This window comes from Myripristis murdjan, chromosome 19 (genome assembly GCF_902150065.1).
Source record: "Myripristis murdjan chromosome 19, fMyrMur1.1, whole genome shotgun sequence".
Classification (NCBI taxonomy): Eukaryota; Metazoa; Chordata; class Actinopteri; order Holocentriformes; family Holocentridae; genus Myripristis; species Myripristis murdjan.
The window spans coordinates 6953189-6966771 of NC_043998.1; the positions used below are offsets into that span (position 1 = coordinate 6953189).

Here is a 13583-nt window from a genome sequence, read left to right on the forward strand (position 1 = left end):
GTTTTATGTCATCTTACCACGTGCCTCCATACCGCATCTCACTTGGGGCTCCATAGGCCTCCCAAGAACACACCCAAGACCTATCCATCATTTGAAGAACACCACCAGGCCTGACACTGAATTTATGTGTTTGTGTGTCTAGCGGCTCTCTTGGCAGCCCTCGCTAGACATGTCTTTCCTCTTTCCCCTGCTTTTGTCCACATGCCCAATGCCATAATTGGTCTGGGTCATTAATCTGTGTGAACCCAACTTGTTTGTCCTCATAACCCCTTTGCCTCACTGAACATTTGGATGGATAAACCTGCCATGTGTGGCCCGTAGACATCTAATCAGAGGGTAAATCTCATGTTCGGTAATGGGCAAAGCCATTCATTTGCATTGGCATCAAAGGGGGATTAGGAGACGTCCAGATTTTGGTTGTTTTTCCACTCACTTTGTTTTAGTTGTTCCCTGAAGGGGCCTGTGAGACCTCTGCGGCTGCTGTGATGTTGAGAAAAGATGCAGATACAGTACAAGTGAGTGTTTTCTGAGCAGCAAACAGAGGTGTCATGCCTAAAACAAAGGGCTGCGGCCAGGGAAACATGGAAACACTTTCAGAGATGTTGTTCCTTGCAGGGTGTGATTGAAGTGGCATAGTCTGCCATCTAGAAACCGGCACGTGATGGAACTGCTCGCAAGAATCAGGTGAAAAGTCAAATCCTGCTCCTCTCCTCTCTTGTACTGGTCTCTCTTCTCCTCTCCTCTCCCCTCCACTGCCTCAATCATTCTCGCTCATTCTCTCTCCTCCCATTCTCCGCTCTGTTCTCCCGACCTCTCCTCTGCTCACCCCTCTCCTCTGCATTACGTTATTGCATTTCCCCTGATCCACGAGTCTTCTCTCCTTCCTGTCCTTTTCCCTTCCATCACACAGAGAAAGAGAAGAGCTGAATTAGGACAGATTGCCCGTCCCCAAAGCTTTCACAGCAGAGCAACACTGATCACAGCACCATTTCTGCCTTTTGTGCAGCGTAATTTCGTCCTATATGCAGCTTAGCGGCAGCCACATACGCTTCTCTCTCTCTCTGATCTACCCACAAGCACGAGGACTGTCACACCGATGCACCAAACCCGGCATCCCCAGTGGCCAATCAGGAGATCGAAGCGCAGAGTGGTAGTGCAGGGGGGGACCATTCAGCTCCAATGACTCATAAGTCACACAGCAACCCCCATAGCTACCTTGACGCAATTCAGAGACACACAGAGCAGATCAGAGGGCTTCAAATGAAGGGTTTTTTTTTTTGAGAGGAACTCATCTGAAAATACATTTATATGTTTGCAAAGTTTGATTTTTGTCTTTTTTCTTTTGTCTCTCTTTTCCCTGCTTCTTGGTTTTTTTCATGCAACTTTTTCATCTATTGTTTCTGGATTTTCTCTCGATTCTTTTTTCCTCTGTGCTTGCTTTGTGCATCTGCATCGGGGCAGTGCTGAACTTTAGTCAGTTATTGCTTCCTCTTCTGCAGCAACCCTGCTCATCCCTCTGGCCAATCTTCAGTTTCGCTGATGTTTCCCTTCATTGGCAGCCAATCCAAGCTTTTCTCGCATCTTTTTTGGTCTGTATTTTGGTTCGCCAGAGCCAGTCATTCCTTTTTCTCTTGCTTTGCTCTCTTCATTTTCTGCTTCTCAGGTCTCTCAGGTCTCAGCTGGACTAGTTACGTGAGGAGTGGGTACTCGCATCATTCTGGTTTTGGACTCCTAAAACCTAGGCCAGATCTTGAAGGCTTCAAATTTGAAATTCATTTGGACAGTTTTGACAATTGTAACCGTTGTCTGACTATATCAGCGAGAGGTTGCCAAATTAATGCACTGGGAGAAAATGGGATGTCAAGGCACACTGACAATATCTAAAAATGATCAAGTAATGCAGGAGAAAAAGCTTCAGGCTCCTCTGTCATAGTTCTCCTTTCCTCATTAGAGGAGGGTTTTAAAAAAATGGGAAAGAAGCATTGGTTGCTGTATTTTGTCTGCTCTGGACCCTGAATATACACTTTGGTAGTATATGTATATTTTTTTTAATTATCAGGGAACTAGAGTGAAAGTAGAGCGGGGGATCTTGTAATATCTCATAATTTATGTTGCAAATCCATCAGCCAGCATATTTTACAATCCAGCACAGTATTTTTAGCGACAATTATAAAGACATCATGCACGTTTTCAGAGTTTTACTGCCCTGAAGTTACAATCAGAACCCGGTTCTGACATGGTAGGTACACTGTATGACCATGCAGACTTGGAATAAGAGGTTTTTAGTGCGAATAACATTAAACTGTGGCATAACGCAAATACAAATGACAGGATAAATAATCCTAGAGACAGGCTGTGTGCTGTTTGACATTTTGTGGGAGGGAAATTTCAAGAGCATGCCACAGAATCTCTCACTGTGAGCATGTTTTTATACCACTGGCAGAATATAAATTATATAGGGATGTTACAATATGTAGTTAATACATTTATGGAATGTATTAGTTGTCTCTGAGATAGCAGTAAAAAGCTAACACAAAAATAGAAATGCAGCTGTTAAAAGTATAACCTAAATCACTTCACAGATACTTCACAGATATATTGTAAGTATATTAAATGACCATTTAGTTATAGTTTGAAGAGATTGCTTTATTAACATGTAAAAAAGAAAGTGTCATCTATGTTTTATATAATCAAGCTTTTTTGTATTTTTATACTTGGAAAAAAAGAGGATTCATAAGCATGTAACACATGTATTCTGTAAATTATTTTTTTGTGTGTTTTTTTTTTTTTTTTTTTTAAAGAAAATTCTGATTTAATCATAGAACAAATCATGATCACGATTTTGTCATAGAAATCACTGAGACGTATAAAAGATTAAACCAGTTATCAATGGAGCTGTGCGACGCACTCTAGATGGTTGTGAACTACTTATGAAACCACCACATTACCACGTTATAAAAGCACATATTCTCCTTCCTTTGAAAAAGATCAACTCCCCCAATAGGACCCCCCCATTTTGTAGCCGTCTTCCTCTATTATAACCAATAGTGGACTATGTATGTACACTATACAGACTTTACAGTTTAAATTCTATTGATGGTTTCTTGATGAATGTGTGATTGTTCAAAATTGTTTGTGGCTGTTCAAAACATGTATATAGACCCAAGTAACATCATACAAATTGATTTTTATGTGAATTTTTTTAGAGAGAAAAATAATCCAAAATGGCATGCATACTGTATACATTCCTGGAAATCTGCACGCTGGGTCAACAGAGGTCTCATTTTCTTGTCAATAATTCTATGTATACTTGTGAGTGTATAATAGAGTAAACAAATCTGTACAGTGAAATAGATTTTGTATTATGTTCAAATGGGTAGGTAAGGCCCCTTTTACTGTCAGAATAAAGAAAAAATACTATCAAAACTATTGCGAAAGAGTATTTGAAATATTGTATATCAACTAACTACTGTTCTTTGAGTCTGAGAGTGATGCTTGCTGTGTGGGATAAGTGTTGTTTGTGAATTGTGAAGAAGAATGATAACCTACTACAGAACCCGTATACTAAAGACCAACTTACAGTGCAAAACACCATGCAACTTTGTGTATTGAAAGTAAAGTTGCTGCGTCGTGTGAGAAAAATTCAACCAAACAACGGTTGCTGCTTTTGTACGTTCCTGTTGTGGTTTTGTGACAATAAAAGTGACCCTCTTATACAAAACGACTTGTAAGCGGCTCATCTGTTCGGTGCATCCACTGCATCTGCATTTTCTCACGCTATTCACGATAATTTGATCGCCTGACACACAGCTCCATGTGGACGAGCAGAGAAGACATTGGTTTATTATTCAAAGAACGCCTCAAGGAGAGTGAACTTTGTCCAGTGTCCTAACACCAGTGTAATAGTGCGGCTGCAGAATGGCAAGTTCATGTGAAATGTTGCATCACTGAAGACAGCAGCGGACTTCACACACCGCTCAGCAGGTTTGTGTTACTGCTAACATCCAGCAGCATTCAGGGGATTGCTTACCGCTTCAGGCCTTCCTGTTCTTTAACCCTTCGATGCAGACAGTAAGACCCGTATTAGATTCAATGTATTTTTTCCAATAAGTCATCCTTTTTGCCAAACCTTATTAAATGAACACATTTACTTTGCACAACAATGATTTATAATGTAAAATATGGTTATTTATGTGTGTTTAACATATAAAACTAGCAACCCACCTACTATATGGGCCTCCAACCTGATTGTGCATTTAGGCTACAGGTTTGTGGCCATAAAAAAAATCTGACACAAATTCAGCATCTACCCACCCATATTATAATAATGTCAGCAAGCTGTTTTTCATAATACCATACAAATAAAACTGCTAGTATTACAATTTTTAACTAGCTAACTTAGCTATATGATGATCAAAACAAAACAAAAACCTTTTTCAACATGTGGTACTACATGTGCAATATTATGCAATGGTTATCAATTTAGGGTCTATAAAAAGTTCCTGTAGTAAAAAAAAAAAAAGATGTATAATAATATTGATAATATTGATATGATATGTGACATTTGAAGTATTCTGAACAGTAAACAGGCTTCATACTTAACGAGAATCAAATGTTTTCCTAAGATTCCACAGGAAATGCATACAGGTCATTTTTGACCCATATATGGAAACTTCAGGTCAAAGTACAAAACCTCAATTTTCTTAAAAAGCACAAAAAGTAAATAAAAATAACTGAATGGGGCAGCATCGAAAACAAGATTTTTGAGTAGGGGAGAGTGGGGTAAATAGTGCCAATTTTTACTTAAAGTGCCTTTAAAGCAAGGGGATTACAGTAATGCCTCCAACTAAAATATGCACATATAGTTTAGGATGTTGTGCATCCCTGGGAACAATCACTTTGATCTTATATAAACTGTTTGAGAAATATAGCTTTCGAAAAAAAAGTGGTTTTGTGGCACAACTTGCCCCCGGTGCGGGGTAAATTGTGCCATTAGAGAATACACTGGGGTAAATTGTGCCATTGATAATTGAAGTAAAACAGATCATTTTAATCTCACAAATGATAATGCTATATAAAAGCAAAACAAATTCAATACAAAATTATGTATTTAACATTTATTTATTATTTTAACAAGATCACAGGCCACTTTTCTATAACAAGGCCTAGCGCCACATGAACACATACCCAGAACAAAATAAAAATTCCAAAATGAGCACCTGCAAATCATCTTCACCTGAAGCTGAATAGTTTTAGTGATCAAAGGTAAGAAAATAATGTACAATAACAATAAAATACAAGAAAGTAATATATATAATCACAAGTTGTGCCACTGGCACAAATTACTCCAAGGCCACCATTCAGAAAAAAATGCATCCCCCAGCTGTTTTGAGCTAACATCATGCTAACTGTATAGACTCATGGTGTAGCTTACTAAAGTACTAAAACCTGTGTGAACTGTTTTCAAAATTTTCTATAATTGTTCAAACACAGCAATCAAAAAACCTTGATCATAGAAAATTTACTTTGGAGGGCAAAAAAATGTTTTTTGAACTTAAATGTGTCTCCCTTCTTTATAAGATGAGTGTAATGGATGCCTCTTCAAAAATATGTGGTCACATGACCAACTTCTTATATAGTTTTCTAGATAACAGGGGTGGCACTACTTGCCCCTTGGCACAAATTACCCCACTCTCCTCTAATACCTAAAAGAGGAAATATTTCCACCACAGTTATTGCAAAACAAACAAGCAAGCAAACAAACAAACAAACACCAACACATTTCATTTTTCACCCAATTAAGACAATGATGAGTGTAAAACACAAGGAGCTAGTAAATATTATTTAATGAATGTGTGAGGATAGATTGTAATCAATAAATGTTCTCTGTGTGTTTGACTTTAGAGGGTAACATTTTACTGGAACTGTCCAAAGTTAATACTCAACATATCGGCAAATATATTGTATTGTAAAATGAATTTAGTCTCAAAGCAATCATCACCTCAACAAGATTTTAACCGGCTTCTTGCATTTGAAATGCTCATTAAAAAAGGCACTTTGGAGCATTCAGAGGTATTAATCATATTTACCTTTTCATTAATGCTCCCTCATGGACCAAAAGACGTCACAACGTGGTGAAAACTGGTGATGTCTAAAGCCAGCTGAACATATTTTTGATTAGATCTGAATTCCACTGTTATAATTGACGTGATCAGTTAAGTCATGCTCAACACTCATTTAGATTAGATGAAATTTTAATGATTCCCTGTGGAGAAACTGAGTGGTAGCATTAGCAAAGAAGGGGATGCAGACAAGAATGAGGCAAACGGTGAGAGATAATAAGTATTTACACCAAATGAACACACTGAAGATTATACGGCAAATGATTAAGGATACATCACTGACAGATTTACAGATTGAGGCAAATTTGCATGGGTGCATACAGTGGATGTTCATACTGTCAGGTGTATGGGTGGCAAAGCAAATATGCAGACATGAGACCAGATAAGTAAGTAGAGTATGCATTATAAGGCATTTACATTATCAGATTTGGAGATGGAAACAAATGCACAGAAATGTGTCCAGTGCATACAGACACACAAAAATAAGTCAAGCTGTGCAAATGTGCATGGATGGCATTCAGAGATACATACATCCAGAGGTACGTGTGTATGTACCAGCTCATATGCAACAACATGCACGCTACAGGAATATGCATAAGTCATGCCATGGATGCAGAGCAGGGCAGATGTTCACAGCGAGCAGAGCAGATGCTCGCAGCGGTCCAGATCACTGCATCAGACCAGCCATCACCACCTTCCAAATTAACAAAGGCTCAGTTCACCACACCGGTCAGCATTTATGAGCGCTTTAGTGCTGCTGTACAACTCAGAGAGATAGATGAGATGTAACTGCGTCAGCTCAGCACAGAGATGTATGAGTTATTATCAGTGTTGGGAAGGTTACTTCAGAGATGTAATGGGTTACAGATTACTAGTTACCCTGTAATATAACACTTTTGATTATGTCATCAAAATAATGTAACTTACTACCTTTGATTACTTTTTGATTACTTTCCCAACAAATTTTTATTCTGGGCAATAAAGCTGAAAAGTCCTAAAAACATAAGCTTGTAAACCTCACAACAATACTGAACACAGACTGTCAGGCTTCTGTTCTACTTTCATTGAGATCAGAATGTTTGGATTTTTAAACACAAACCCCAAAACAATCACAAGTATCTTGATCACAAACAGCAAATTGCCTTGACGTGTATGGCTTGATTCAGGTTGCTGAGAGCACTGATTTGATTGAACCTATCAAAAACAACGCTTAAAATTTGAGAGCCTAATGCCAAATGAACATAAGCCATCCTATTCTTGATGGTGCTGCACTCATATTTTTACTGAAAAGAATATATTTGGATACAACCCCTTTGTAATCACAAATATTTTCACTTGTAAATGTAATTTAATTACATTTTTTTTCTCAGTAACTATACTAATTACAGTTCCATTCATTTTGTAGTTTAATTTCATCTACATATAGTTATGTGTAACTTGTTGCTGAGTTCAGTTTGAAGCAGTTCAAGCTGAGACTTTTGGTCGGCACTCATCCAGCCGACATCACACACTTTGATACTGTCCCCTAGCAAACAATCAGCAGTGGCCAGTAATGTGTTGCACATATTAAATGACTTGAGCCTTGAGACAAACAGTCCACTTTGCACTTTCATCTTCATATCCTCACGACAATATAGCAGCAGCCAGTGGCTTCTTGCCCTATTGCAAGTTCACTACCAGCTCTTCTGTTTATCTGATTATGATGTGCAGGTGGCTCTTTCTGCACCACATGAGCTAGACTGTTCATCAGGGAGCTGTGCACATGTTCATTGCTAATATGTTGGCATTATGCATAGCACTACAAAGCTTTTGCAGTCTTTCTATATGTGTATGTGATTTTTATATATATTTTGGGAAGTAAATGAAACCTCCAAGTGTATAGAGTTGGAGCCAACAAAGAGCAACAAAGCTAAGAAGAGAGAGAGAGAGAGAGAGAGAGAGAAAATACCATCAAAGAACTGACTGAGGGTATGAGATATTAAAAAAAAAAAAAAAAAATAGCCAATACAATTATAGCTTCACAACAAAACAAATATTTTTGTCTCGGAGGGGAGAGGAAGGTTTTCAGGTGACCCATATAAAGCGAGGGCTCTCTGATGCTGAGACCTGAGAGAGAGAAACCAGAGGTGGCCAGGCAACACCAGCTTCATCTCCCCAGTGGCCTCATCTCCACTCATCTAAACCATCATAATCTTATCTCATACACCTAACTGACCCAAGGTGTTATTTGTATTCTTTTATTTATTTGCTTTTATTTGCAGCTTAAGTCTTATCACAGACAATATAATACCCTAAAAAAAAAAAGGGGGGGATTGTTGTGATGGGTGCCTCCCTGGTGGATGTGAAAATGGAGACTCAGACGTTCAGCATCACTGCATACTGAAGTCCAGCATTTGTGCCGCTGCTGTTTTCTGTGGCCCTGTGGTTTGAGCATGCAGACCCAATTTCCCCTCAGGGATCAATAAAGTATTTCTGATTCTGATTCTGAGTCAGACCCTAGTTCAAAATAAAACTGACATGACAAAAGTTTGAAAAAGTTCGACTAGTTTACTATTGGCCCCTCTAAAACATTTCTAATATGAGCTGTTTTACAATTAAATTAAATCTAACTTTATTACATCAATGCACGCTGTACACACACACACACACACACACACACACACACACACACAAATAGTTTCAATTTCCCATGTTCTTTATAGACTTGTAGTACCTACTACACAGCCCTGCCCTTCACTTCTCCATTATCCTCTTCGTGATAGCAGCTCTCTCTCCACTGAACAAAGCAGCCTCTCACAATGCAGATGCATTCTCCGCTTGTTTAGAGAAAATGAGAGCATCACTAAGGTAACAAGGAAAGAACAAACAAAACAACGAACGAAATTTCTACTCTAGTTTGTACTCTCTTCATGGGGAACAGGTAACAGATTTTACCGTTCATGTAAGTGTGATACGCAGGCTTTCGGCCTTATAATGCCACCACCTCAGTTTTCTCTCTCCATGGAAGCCCCGCCCTCTGCCTCTCTCACCTGCAGGCACACACCTGGACGTGATCACTGTCTCTCGCACAGCTGGAATACAGGCAGCACTCAGGATCTCACTCCTGGAGGGTATGTTTTAAATGAGACCCTGTTTTAACCTGGATGATGAGCACTTCTAAAGACCTCTATTAATGAGTTTTACCTCTTTACTACAGGCACTTAAAGCAACTTAAAGCAATTCTGAAGGTACGATCAGTGGGTTGTCTTAATGCTGGATAACAACAAGGCATTAAGTTATTTTAACACTTTTTACATGTGCTAAAGAGTTAAAATACCATAAGATATATATGTCAGTGGTGTATTACAGTGGCTTACATTATACTGCAGTTACCTTGAATATCCTGCGGCTGCTTGAGGTAGCATTGACTGTAGAGCCATATGTGGACTGCCAGATACTGCAGACTATGAGGTAAACAATCTGAGCTGTAAGTTAGTTGTAAGCTCTGTATTATTATGTACTAACTGGTTTTCTAATTTTTGTCATTTTAGGGTCGTCATAGCTACTTCTGTTTTGTTTGTATACTAACTTTCTTCTATCTGTGCCTTCATTTTGTATATGGATTCATATGGATAGACCATGGAAATGTTGGTGCTGACTGCTAGGTGTTTCTTACTGCTACCTCTGGGAAATTTTCCCGGTGGTGGTTTTCCTGGTGGCATTTTCCAACTTTGAGGCCCACTAGTCTATTACTTTGCCTTGGTTATATAAGTACAACATAAATTCATGCACCTACATTTTTTGGAATGACACAGACAAGTCAAAGGTTGTGAATGTGTCATTATGTGCAGCCTAGATTAATTTGCTTTTACCAATATAATGTAATGTAGCAATGGCTTATTTGACAATAACCTGTGCCCAAACCTGTTTATGTCTCCAAAATGTTTTCCTTATCGTCAACATTCACTTGACAAACATGAAAATACAGAAGCAGCTTGTATTTAAGCCAGAGAGCTTTTGAGGTATTGCTTGGCATGTTATGTTGTTTTGGCAAAAGGTTTCATTAGCAGCAGGAAACTGGAACAAGAAATTATATAATTGTGACTTTCAGTGTTTGGACTGCAAACTGCCCAAACCAGAAAGGTGAAGCAGAAATACTCTGTGTATGTTAATATGTGCTGTCTCAATATGAAACTGTTGGGTTGATGAAGGCTCGTATTACACAGACAGCTCTAAAATAAAAATGGGGACTACATGCAGTTCATTATTGCATATTTTTATGCCTCAATGGTATGAAGCTGTGGCCTGGAGGCATCCTGTTTTCAGGCTGTCAGTATGTCCCTCCAATATCTCAGGAACACCTTGAGCAAATTTTTTCCAAATGCGGCCTAAACATCGTCTTGGTCTCAAGGATGAACTTTGTAGCTTTTGGTGGTCAAAGGTCAAGGTCACTGTGACCTCACTGACCACTTTTTTGGCCATCATTTTCACTTTGCATCCCCTCCCTGGATGACAAACAGGACAGGGGGCCTCCTGTTCTTCTGGTGGTCCACCACAAGCTCACTGGTTTTGCTGATACTGAGTTTCAAGCGATTATTGTGAATACCATGTGACGACGCTCTTTATGAGTCCTCTGTAAAAAATAGTCTCTAAGTGAAGACGACATATTTCTCACTCGAAATTATTCACTGAAATCACAGGTGCAGTGACAACTTCTATTTTGCCAAAAAATTCACTTAATACCTTTTTTATTAAATTCCTTCAAACTCCTCACTTCAAATTTTATGAGCCCAGACAGACATGGTTGTAAACTGCAACTTGCCAAGTTTGCAGCGGCATACAAGAGCAAGGCAATAATTCTAGTTATGTTAGGAACTGGGCAAATAAATGTGCCTCATATTTAATATGAAGGAGATTAAAACGGGTCAGTTGAGGTCCTAATCTTCTTTTTTTTCTTCATATGCAGGCAGAGGAAAGGAAACAACGGCTTGCTAAGGACAAATACTGAGCTTTGGTTTCACATTCACCATTGGTTTATGGGTCATGCACGATTCTGCACAGAATTACATGTTACTTCCTGCATCTGAACAATCTACGTTCTTCGGGGAGTACTTCAAGCACAGATCAAGGGGATCTCTGCAGAAAACATCAAGCGTGAAAAATCCAGAGGGCGATTTCGAAAGTGACAGCATGGACGTGCTGTCTGCCATGTCCTCCACTGACCTAGAGCGTAAACTCCTTGAGAGTTCACTATTATTCATAGATCTGTATGATCAATACAGGGACCTTCTTCAGGCAGCATCAGACACTTTAAGTGAGATTGCTTTTGTGCTTGAAATGGATAAGGAAACTAAAAACCTCATGTTACTGAATGGATTTTTAGGTGCATTTGCAGGCTTATTTTTTGGTACATTTATTGGGGTCTATGGTGTAGTTGGTGGGATAGCTTTCGGCATATCTCCTATTGCTAGTATTGTAGGTGCTAGTTTAAGTGGTAGTATGATTGGTGGCATAGCTGGGGGTGCAGTTGCTTGTGCTGTTGGTGGTGGAGAGGGCTGTCCAGCTGAACTAGTCTTTAGGTCAGTTGGTGGTGTAGGTTTTGATGTACTGCTGGGTATCGCCGGTGGCCTAGCTGGTGCTGTAATAGGCAGTGCTATTGATGGAGCAGTAGGCGGTGCAGTTGGCAGTGCATTAGGTGCAGTATGCGTCGCTAAGCTTACAGTTATTGCATTTGGACACTTACTTGGTAAATCGTGTCCTGATGAAAGTGAGGAGGTGAAGGAGGTGAGGATCATTGATAGGTCTGGACGAAATTTCCACAAAACTGTCAAACTGCTCGTGAAACAGCTGAAAACCACTAAAAGGATTTGTGATGTGATGCCGGAAATGTCCTTCAGTGCCGCTGTGCAGAGCGCTGCTAGACAGAGCATGAGCGCTCTGACTGCGGTAAACACGATGCAGACGTATCTCAGTTACAGTCTGAGGACCAAAAATCAGGTGCAAGCTGCCTTCAGTATGAAACTAGCAGCAAAGCAATGTAAGAGAACCATCAAGGAATTTGACGAGATGAGAGCAGAACTGAAGAGGCTTTCAACTTCCCTGCAGAACTCTTGAGGTGAGCTGTCAAACAGCAGCGGTAGGGCATGAGCTGGACAAAACTCAGTGCATCGTCTTCTCCTGCTTTTCTAGTGTATATTTCAAACTGGTATAACTAAATCAGAGCTTCATGAAAAAAAAAAAAAAACACAGGAAGACTCTTTTTTTCAACTTTGTGTGTCTTCATTCAGCATTAACAAGAAGCAGAACTACTTTGACAAGACAAGGGTTAGCAGATAACAGATTGTATGTGATAGCTGGTATATGTAAATGTTTGCTGTATATAATAACAAAAAGGGTATACATTCACTTTTATATTGCCATGATTTAAAGGCCGGGGTGATTCAAATGTGACAGAGAGTTGATTATGCTCTTGACTCACCAGTAATAGATTACATTTCCAATCCTTTAACACAGAGCATCTTTGTTCCCCTAAAGCTTTGTGCACAGTGCATGTACACTTTACACACTGGCTGTGGGTACATTTTAATTCAAAGATAAGACAATGGGAATAAACAAAAACCTCCACAGACAGTCAGAATCTTACAAGGATGCAAAATGTTTGCATCATATTTTGCAATCACAGTGCAAGTGGTCAGAAATAATAAATTAAGGACTTTTTGTTCTTTTGAAGCTTATTCATGGCAAAAAAAAAAAAAAAATGCCTCATGTCTGCTGCACTTACATGCAGTATTTTATGTTGTAACATTTTTTTCATACATGAAGTGAAAGTGATTTTAGTTTGATTGCTTTCTTTACAACTTACATTGATTAAATATTCTTTTTGTGGTTCATGTGAAATTTCTTCGATTAAAGAGAACTTTGTTGTTTCCCTATAATTCATGATAAGCATTTGTCCTCATTTGTTACTTTTATTTTTATGTTCTTATGATGTTGTAATTAACAATATTTCAGTTTGAGTCGATAAATTAATTCTTTGCAGTGCTCTGTTGTGTTTTGTGTATTTTATTAAATGTGTTACGAATAAATAGGATTCTTAGGTCATACAGCCTTTGAACATTACATTGAGGCTACAATCGAGCCATTTGGAAATCAGGAATTAACAGAAGACTCATTCTGGGGGCAGTCATAAGGAAGGACAGATGTGAAATGCAAATGAAAGCAGTAAAATACAGTAGATGTACTTTTTCAAGCCCCACCTCCCAAACCACGTGTTAAATCTCTGCTCAGCTCAGTCGTCCAGGCCAGTCAAGGATAAAATAAAATAAAACTATAATGATCCCCACTGGGAAATTGGGATGTTGCAACAGCAGCAGAGTGGAAGACAAGAAAAACATAATCTAAATAGGAGTAAAACAAATGGTGGATATTAAATGTATTCATTGAACACCCTCCTCCAAAGCTGTCTTGTCCTCCAAATCTAAA

At 38.9% G+C, this 13583-nt stretch overlaps 1 protein-coding gene across 1 annotated transcript in view; it reads left to right on the forward strand.

Moving 5' to 3' along the window:
* srcin1b (SRC kinase signaling inhibitor 1b) overlaps positions 1-3714 on the forward strand; it is a 49950-nt gene extending 46236 nt beyond the window's left edge. Inside the window, exon 19 of the mRNA XM_030078361.1 lies at positions 1664-3714. Coding sequence (XP_029934221.1) covers positions 1664-1696 — 33 coding nt within the window. The 3' untranslated portion in view covers positions 1697-3714. The remainder of the gene's footprint in view (positions 1-1663) is intronic.
* Positions 3715-13583: the final 9869 nt, after the last annotated feature.